Raw genomic sequence first — 9,609 nt, forward strand, 5'->3', positions numbered from 1 at the left:
AAAAAATTGGCCAGGCATGGTGGGCGGGCGCCTGTAATTCCAGTTACTCTTGAGGCTGAGGCAGGAGAATCGCTTAAACCCAGGAGGCAGAGGTTGCAGTGAGCCAAGATCGTGCCACTGCACTCCAGCCTGGGCAATAAGAGCAAAACTCCGTCGAAAAAAAAAAACAACAGAAACCACAGTAATAATATATGACAGTGGTATAGAACAGAGTTTACAAGTTCAGATTAAAACCGAACAGCCTGGATTTACATTCTGGCCCTGAGACTTCCTAGATGTGTGACCTTGAGCAAGTTACTTCTCTGTGCTTCAGTTTCTTCACCTTTATAACACGCATAATGTCTATATCTACTTCACAGGCTGCCATGAGATTGAATAAGTTAATACAGATAAATGCTTAGAACAGTAGCTCATATACATTAATGGCTCAATAAAAGGCAACTATTGGTAAATCTAGTCCTCTCAGCTAGCATGCCAAAAAATAAGACACAGAAATATGTATTAATTTACCCAAAATTACATAGTTACTAAGTAGTGGAAGTAGGACTAGAATTCAGATCTCCTAACTTTTAAAACTGTATATTCTCACTTACAGCATTAAACATTTACTTAAAGCTTAATTCAGCATGATATAGTCTCCCTCCTAAACACTCTATGGTTTGATCTACTTTTTTCTAAGTACAATATAGATTCTTTGTTCACATTTAAAAGAATATTATGTCATATTATATGTTTCAAAATGAGATTTATTTTTAGTTTATTTTAACAGAGATTATCCCTGGAGAGTGGGTGGGTACTTTCACTTTTTAATTTGACTTATTTCTACACTGCTTGAATTTTTTTTATGCAGAATAGTTTTGTAAACAAAAATAAACCATTCACCTTAAGATTATTTCCTGCCAAATTCAGCCATTCCAGATGTACTAGTTCCTTTAGCCCTTCCACACAGCCAATGCTATTATGAGGCAAATTTAATACACGAAGCAACGTCAGCTTGGCCACACCCATCATCCGAACCAGCCGATTATTAGCCACTGATAACTGTAAAAAGGAAACATATTGTTATTTTTAGGAATAATATATATAAAATATTTCACATTAAAGTGATTTAAAAGGTTTATTTAGACAGCCAAACACTCACAAACTCCTTTTGTACATTTCACATATATTGTCTAAATATTCTACAGTATGACTATCAGTTTTTTGTTATTGTTCCTGGGCAATAGAAAATACAGATAAAGCTGAGTGATCAGACCTCCTCCAACTACTAAGACATTTTTAACACAGTAACAACTTGAGAATGTAAGTTCCACAAGAATAGTGTTAAACTCAGTTAAAACTTAATACAGTGCCAGACATACAAGAGGGACTCAGTAACCATTTCTTGAATGAAGGAATGAATGAACTCTTTACCCCATCATGAGGTAAAAGGTTACCTTAGTAACACAGTATTTTGCCAACATAAAATGCTTCCTTTTCTTAACAATGCTTTTTTTTTTTTCTAATCTACTCTCAATGTAGTACATGTATGTTCATCTTCAGAAGAAACTGTCATGTAAAAATTTAAGGCAACAATGACTGCTTTCTAGGCCTGCACAGTTACTTTTTGTCAGGTCATTTTATTGTTTTGTTTAATAATAAATTGATCCTATGTAACTATTTCCCAGATTGCAATACCTACCTGTATTAATCGTTTGCATTTCTCCAGATTTTCCAATTTAATAATCTGATTTTTATCCAGAATCAAAGTGTGAATATCAGCTTCACAGGGTAAATTTGGACCTAATTTCTGTAGTCCCTGCCCTGACCAATTGACCACTGATCCTTGAAAAGAAACGGAAATGTTAGAAAACACAAATAAAATAAAACATGTACAACAGCTGAGCATAGGGGTGGAATTATAAAATCTCTATACCATTTCAAGTTAAAAAACAGTAGAGCATAATAAATATCAACATTGTAAAATTAAAGCAATCTTGAGTTCTAAATGACCAGATTGAATTACTCATTTTTCTTCAGAAATATCAAATTAAAACTAGATGTGTGATATTCTCCTCAAGTTGCTAAGAAATACTTTGGAAATCTTCACATTTAAATATGAACGATTACTTCCATTTGTTGTGCCTAAGTAATGATACTATTGTTTAAATGTTACTAAACTTTTGACTGCGATCCACCAGCTTACAGCCTAACTACCAATATATCCTAAAGTGCCCAAACTGTGATTTTGAAAATCAAAGTATAGTTCAACTAATTCTCCCATAAAATAGGATAATACACCCATTTCGCTAGCTTGATATGAGAATTAAAAGAGAAACCATGTGAATAGTACTTAGCCCCGTTCCTGCCACAGGGCACTCAATAAAGCACTTTAGTATAACACAGACGTTCAAACCCTGGCTCCACCAGTTAACCATTGTGGTATATTAGGCAAATTATTGATTTCTTTTGGGCTCACTTTTCTACTCTGTAAAGTGGGGATAATGCCTGCCTTATAAATGTAGTTCTACAGAGAAAATGAGATAATGTAAAAAAAAAAAAAAAAAAAAAAGACTTAGAACATCGTCTGGGTCATACAAAGTGCTCTGGAAATGTTAACTGCTGTTAACAGTTAAGTAGCCCTAGTGGGCTTGAGAGGTGTGGTTTAAGAAAAGCCGATCTCCAGAGAGGGCGGGGCCAGAGAAAGGGCCAATTTCAAATTTACACCCAGATTAGGACTACTGCAGGAAATAATTATGCCAGATTGCTCTCCTGGAGGATTTCAACGTTTTCCCGTTGTCTAATGGCTCTTAGCATGAGAGGAGTCGTGAGTCCCTCTGAAAATTTGATTTAAGGGGTGTGCTGTCTCATAAAAGTGCACAGCCTTTGTACACAATTCCAAGGGGTCGACAGAGAGGTCTGAGAACCATCCACCAACTCTCCCCCCAAGAATTTACGGCTCCCATAAAATGCACTCCTGGCCTAAGCCATGAAGAAGGGCTTCGACCCCTGGGCCCTGTCTCCGATTTAGAGGACTGACTGCTGCCAAGCCTCGGAGCTGTAACCAAAACAAAAGGAGCTCGCGTCCGGCGCCCCAAAGAGGTAGGTATCTTCAGGCCACAGAAGCACCCACAGTCCTGTGCTCTACTGGGCAGCGACCAAAATCGATCCTAGGACCCGTGTGCAAGAACAAGGAGTACAGAACTGAGGGCTCTGGAACATCCCTTAGATTTTATCACGGCCACTGGCCACCTCCGAGGAAGGGTTCAAAGCCAGACTAGGCAGCGGTCTCTGAGGGAAGGTTTTCTGATCGTTCCAGGAACCAAGAAGAGAGGGGGATGTGTGAAGCGAAAGAGGGAGATCCCGAACATTTCGCTTAGGCACCCAGGACTCAAAGTAAATGGTCAAGAAAGGTCATCGCATTCCGAAATCCACCGCCTCCTCAGCATTGGGAGCGCGGGAGCCAGGGCGCCAGGCCGCGCGAAGGCTTCTGGGGGCTGTAGTCCCCCGCTCGGCCCTCACCGCGACGCCGGAGAGCTGGGCACAGCAGGTGAACTACAACTCCCAGAGGGTAGCACGCCTCCGCGACGACCACAGATCCGCATCCAAAGAGCTGGTCCAGAACCGCACATCTAAACCTACGCTTTCTGCTCTCCACTATTTAATTCAGCTCCATGAAGTAAACCTTAGGACTCAGGGGTAGGGATCGCCTTACCTTCTCCGAGAGGCAAAGCCGCGTCCACGCGCGCCACCGCCATATTTGCTGCTTGCTAATAATACCAGCTAACCGTCCTCCCGCGGCTCTGTGGAGCTTGTAGTCTGAAGGAGGGAGCCGGAAACTATAACTCCCAGGATGCACGGCTCCCAGACGGCCCAATTGGCTGCTTACGCCTAATGATGTGAAGCTGGAGTTAGAATCTGAGGGTAGTGAGCTCAGGGACCCTGGCCCACTCGCTTGACAGATGAGTCAACTGCGTTATTAGATGATCATTTCACTTCCTTGTCCAGGTGTTTGCGAAATTTGACACTTTTACCATCGGGATGATTGTAAGGAAGCTACTTAATGCAGACTGAATTTTACAACTCATTGCTGGGAGTCTCTGTGGGGGCTGCCCCATTCTTCTGATAATTGTGAATAAGTTGAAAGTTTTCAACTCCGCTATAGGAATGACCGATCTTGTTGAGATCATAAAAGTGGCTACATTTTATTTGAAAATTTAGTTAAGTAAAAGTAAAGTATGCCGAAATAGAAACTTTTATACAGTATTTTTAAGTGATTGATTGTTCTTGAATATTTGACAAATCTTTTGACTTAGGGGTATAAGTATGAACAAGAACTTTTCCAGGGAGTATTCAAAATAACTTTAAAATATAATCTCCAGGCCAGGCGCAGTGGCTCACGCCTGTAATCCCAGCACTTTGGGAGGTCAAGGCAGGCTGATCACCTGAGGTCGGGAATTTGAGACCCGCCTGGCCAACATGAAGAAACCCCGTCTGTAGTAAAAATACAAAAAAATTAGCCTGGCGTGGCGGCGCATGCCTGTAATCCCAGGTACTTGGGAGGCTGAGGCAGGAGAATCTCTTGAACCCGGGAGGCAGAGGTTGCAGTGAGCCGATATCGTGCCATTGCACTCCAGCCTGGGCAACAAGAGCAAAACTATGTCTCAAAAAATATATATATTTTATATAGATATTATATATAATATTATATATTTTATATAGATATTATATATAATATTATATATTTTATATATTTATATTTTATATATTTATGTTATATATTTTATATAAATATAGATTTCTTATATAAATATATTTTTATATAGTCTCCAAATTCAAGAATTACATTGCCTAGGCTCACACTTTTTTCTTTTTTCTTTTTTTTTTAGAGACAATTTTTTTTGCCCAGGCTGGCCTTGAACTCCTGAGCTCAAGTGATCCTTCTGCCTCAGCCCCGCAAAGTGCTGGGATTACAGGCGTGAGCAACGGCGACGAGCCTTCTTTTGATACAACTATTATATGCTAAATGGTGTGATTGTGACTGAACTCACTAATATTTCAGGGAATGGAGAAAGAAATAGAATCTGAAATCTTCAGTGAAGACTTGCAGGAAGTAAATGTACCCATCTTTTGATGGGTAGACTGAACTGTTCAAAAGTAAAAGGTGAAAAGACAGCACAGGCTGCAGGTGGTAACGAAGTTGTGCTCACAGGAAGTGAGAAACAAAACAGAGTATACAAAAAACTTCTGCTTTCTACTACCAGCTCTCCCATTTCCTCTTACAACCTTTATTCTGAACTCCCCTCTTTCTGAAACAGCAATCTGCAAAGTCTCATCATTTTTGGTTGGGAAAATCTAGTAATTCATGCTTCTAGATTTCCAGGCACTGAATTCTCTGAGCATTCCCTCTTTCCTGGGTTCTCTTATCTCTCTACACTTGTTTTAACTCCTTTCGATTCTTGTTTCCTGCTGTTTTGGTCTAAAGACAAATTTCCTAGTTCTAAAGGGCAATTAAGACTAGGATTTTTTTCCTTTTAACCAAGAAACTCCTTACCTAGAGAATACAATCTTACTATATGTGTAAGAACAAAGGCCGGGCGCAGTGGCTCACGCCTGTAATCCCAGCACTTTGGGAGGCCGAGGCAGGAGGATCACCTGAGGTCAGGGGTTCAAAACCAGCCTGGTCAACATGGCGAAACCCCATCTCTACTAAAAATACAAAATTAGCCAGGCATAGTTGCACATGCCTGTAATCCCAACTACTTGGGAGGCTGAGGCAGGAGAATCTCTTGAATCTAGGAGGCAGTGGTTGCAGTGAGCCGAGATCGTGCCAGCCTGGGCAACAAGAGCAAAACTCTGTCAAAAAAAAAAGGAAGGAAGGAAAGAAAGAGAAAAGAAAAAGAACGAAAAGAACAAAAGAAACAAAAAGAAAAAGAACAAAGCAAGCCTGAATACTGCCTCTGCTAACCCTTATTCCCTGGAATAGGCCATAGGGATCTGGGAGAAAGGGTTTACAGTTCTTTACAATTTAGCAAGGTAATTACTTGGTAGGGAGGTCCTGGAAGCTTAAAAGGTACTTAAGAAGCAGAGGTTCCTGCAAGTTTACAGCAATAGCTGAAACATTGTTTGCCTGGTTCATCTGCCCTGGAATCCAGAGGAAAGGACCAAAGGACTTTTTATATGCAGCTAAGTATAGTCACGGCTTTTAAAGTAAGTAGCCAGATGTTCCTGGGCAAGGTCTCACATGCCCAAGTGACTCAGCAATCCTTTAAAATTACTGCACAGAAACTCTTTTGTGCTTCAAATAATAGCTTTTACGCCTAAAATCAAATTGCTATACTTTAAACTGCCTCATTTTGTATATATGTTAAACCCTCTAAGCTCAAACCAAATTAGGATTCTACTAATTAAAACTATGAACCTCTCGGTAAGGTAATGTTTCTCTGGCAAGCCCAGGCCCTATGAGAAAGACTTTCCTATCAGCACAGTATACTTAATCCCTACGACCGCTGATTACCCCGATCTTTGCCATCTCTAATTCATCTGCCCACAGTTACTGGCATGATCTAAGTAAAACAATGCCTTTTAGCATGTTATTCCCCTCTCAAAAACTTCTCACTTGAAGTTCAGCTTGCAAGGGCCACCATAATCTGGCTTCACCCTACCTCCCACCTTTCATCCCACTCGTTTTCGTTTGGTGTTTTTGAGTGAGGGATTGATATAATGATACTTGTGTTGTAGAAAGGTTAAACTCATATAACAAGGATGAATTGAAAGGAATAATAGAACTGAAACAAAGAAGGCAGGAAGGAGATTGTTGTAATAGGGCCTGGTAACCTTCAACAGCGGTTTCAGTAGAGTATTATAAACAAGTTTAGATAACACAAAGTTAAGAGACTAGGTAGACAAGAAACTGGAACATTTGTGGATGGTGCAATTTACCTTGAGAAAATGAAGGTGGTTTTCTAATTAGGATTGAAATCATATTTGAAAGAAGTAAATATAACTTTGAAGTTTTCTTTCAAGTTTTAAAATGAAGAAGTTACTAATGTAAAGAATTTTGACACTGTAAAGATTTGGAAAATATGCGAGTATTTTAACAATAAAAAAATCTTTTTTTTTGACACAGGGTCTTGCTTTGTTGCCCAGACTCGAGTGCAGTGGTGCAGTCCTGGCTCACTGCAGCCTCGACCTCCTGGGCTTAAACAATCCTCCCACTTCAGCCTTCTTGAGTAGCTGAGACTACAGGTGCACACCACCACACCTGGCTAATTTTGTTTTTGTTTTTTTTTTTTTGTAGAGGTCTCACCATGTTGCAATCCTCCTGCCTTGGCCTCCCAAAGTGCTGGGATTATAGGCGGCCACCATGCCTGTTTAACAATAAAAAATCTTCATGCAAAGGTTTAGGTGCATAAAATTGTAAATATCTCCTTCCTTGATTAATATTCATGTGTAGACTCTTCCGGTCCTGCTTCCTTATCTATGACCTATGGCATGGAAAGAGAGATTGCCAATATTCACAGGTTATCCAGATGCCCCAAATGAGATTAACTTTCCTCATTATTAGTTATTATTATTATTGTTTATCTCCTGCTATGTGGTAGGCTTTGTGATAACTAGTTTACATATATTGGCTCTAAATTTCACAAAATTCCTACAAGTAGATGCCAAGAGGTTATGTTACAGTTGTTGGAAACAATATAGGACACCCAGTTAAACTTGAATTTCAGATAACAATGAAGAATGTTTTAGTATAAGTATGTCCCAAGTATTCATGTTGCAATTTACATCTTATGCAATACTTACATGCAATATTTAGGACATAGCTATACATAAAAAAGTGTTGTTTATCCAAAATTCAAATTCAACTGGTGTCATATTTTTATTTGCATTTATGTTTATTTTGTTAATTTCCAGCAACCTAAAAAGGACAGACAGAATTTTGGTTTTGTTTGTTTTTTGAGATGGAGTCTTGCTCCATACCCCAGGCTGGAGTGCAGTGGCGCAATCTCAGCTCACTGCAACCTCTGCCTACAGGTGCCCACCACCATGCCCGGGTAACGTTTTGTTGTGTTCTGTTCTGTTGTTTTGTTTTGTTTTGTTGAGACAGGGTCTCACTCTGTCACCCAGACTGGAGTGCAGTGGCGTGATCTCAGCTCACCGCAACCTCCGGCTCCCGGGTTCAAGCAATTCTCCAGCCTCAGCCTCTTAAGTAGCTGGGATTACAGGCATGAGCCACCCCATGCCCAGCCATAATTTTGAATCCATGTTCAACTACATATTAAACTTTTCGGCGAGGCGCAGTGGCTCATACCTGTAATCTCAACACATTGGAAGGCCGAGGTGGATGGATCACCGGAGGTCAGAAGTTTGAGACTAGCCTGGCCAACATGGTGAAATCCTGTCTCTACGAAAAATACAAAAATCAGCCGAGCATAGTGGTAGGCGCCTGTAATCCCAGCTACTCGGGAGGCTGAAGCAAGAGAATCGCTTGAACCCGAGAGGCAGTTTGCAGTGAGCTGAGATCCTGCCACTGCACTCCAGCCCGGGTAACAGAGCGAGACTCTGTCTCAAAAACAAACAATAAACAAAAGAAATAAACTTTCCAATGACTGATTTAAAAATATTATTAGCTGCATTTTTTTAAATTTCTTAACTTTTTAATAGACATGAGGTCTCACTATGTTGCCCAGGCCGGTCTCAAACTTCTGGGCTCAAGCAATCCTCCTGCTTCAGCCTCTCAAAGTGCTAGGATTACAGGTGTGAGCCACCACACCTGGCCAAATGCACATTGTATTTTCATAATTACAGCCTTAATGAATATGTTTATAGACATGTATATATTCATATTTGTGTTTAGAAAGAATTCTGGAAGGAGCCACAAGAAAACTATTAACTATGTAGTTGCCTAAGGGAAGGGTGAAATGGAAACAGGACAGAGGGATTGATGAGGAACAGAGCTGGGGAGAAATTTTTCACTGAATGTATTTACATATTTTAAAATCATATTAATGTTTTGCCTATTCAAAATACTACATTTTAAAAGAAAATAAAAATCAGTTTTGCAAGCCGGGTGCAGTGGCATGCAACCATAGTCCCAGCTCCTCTGGAGGCTGAAGCAAGAAGAACACCTGAGCCCAGGAGTTTGAGGCTGTACAGCCCTATGATCATGCCTGTGAATAGCCCCTGCACTATGTCCTACGCAACATGATGTGAAATTAAATAATTTAAACTTAAAACTGTTGGAAGTTTAAAATATTTTCAGCCTTGAGAGGAATATGCCTATGTGGCCTGAATCACATAGCATGAAGCTACAACTTCTGCTTCTCCGATCATAGATTAAATCTCATCTTCATTCTTGTCCTGCAAATGATTAGGAAAAACTGAATGGTACTAGAAGTAGCAAGACCTTCTCTCTAAAAATAATAATTTTTTTTAAATCAGCTTTTCATAATGGCAGCAGACAAAAAATTATCACTGCAGTGTCTGTGGCTAACAAAAGGCCCCAGAGAAACTAGAGCCCAAAATCCATGACAATAGAAAGAAACCACAATATAAGAAATGCTTGTGAACAGTTATGTTTGAGTCAGAATGGGAATGGTGATGTTTTGCTGGGTACCAACTAGCACA

At 40.1% G+C, this 9,609-nt stretch overlaps 1 protein-coding gene across 5 annotated transcripts in view; it reads right to left on the minus strand.

Moving 5' to 3' along the window:
* Positions 1-4,474, minus strand: part of CEP97 (centrosomal protein 97) — a 40,384-nt gene extending 35,910 nt beyond the window's left edge. For 2 of the 5 annotated variants that reach the window (XM_003261756.3, XM_012500995.2), the window contains exons 1-3: positions 3,695-4,474; positions 1,682-1,824; positions 883-1,041 (exon numbers count right to left, since the gene is read on the minus strand). In XM_003261756.3, coding sequence (XP_003261804.1) covers positions 883-1,041; positions 1,682-1,824; positions 3,695-3,737 — 345 coding nt within the window. In that variant the 5' untranslated portion in view covers positions 3,738-4,474. Of the gene's footprint in view, positions 1-882; positions 1,042-1,681 lie in introns of all 5 variants that reach the window. The other 3 variants (XM_030801845.1, XM_030801844.1, XM_030801846.1) reach the window with 2 other exon arrangements.
* Between the last annotated feature and the right edge of the window lie 5,135 nt (positions 4,475-9,609).

The sequence above is a fragment of the Nomascus leucogenys genome, chromosome 21 (genome assembly GCF_006542625.1).
Source record: "Nomascus leucogenys isolate Asia chromosome 21, Asia_NLE_v1, whole genome shotgun sequence".
Classification (NCBI taxonomy): domain Eukaryota; kingdom Metazoa; phylum Chordata; class Mammalia; order Primates; family Hylobatidae; genus Nomascus; species Nomascus leucogenys.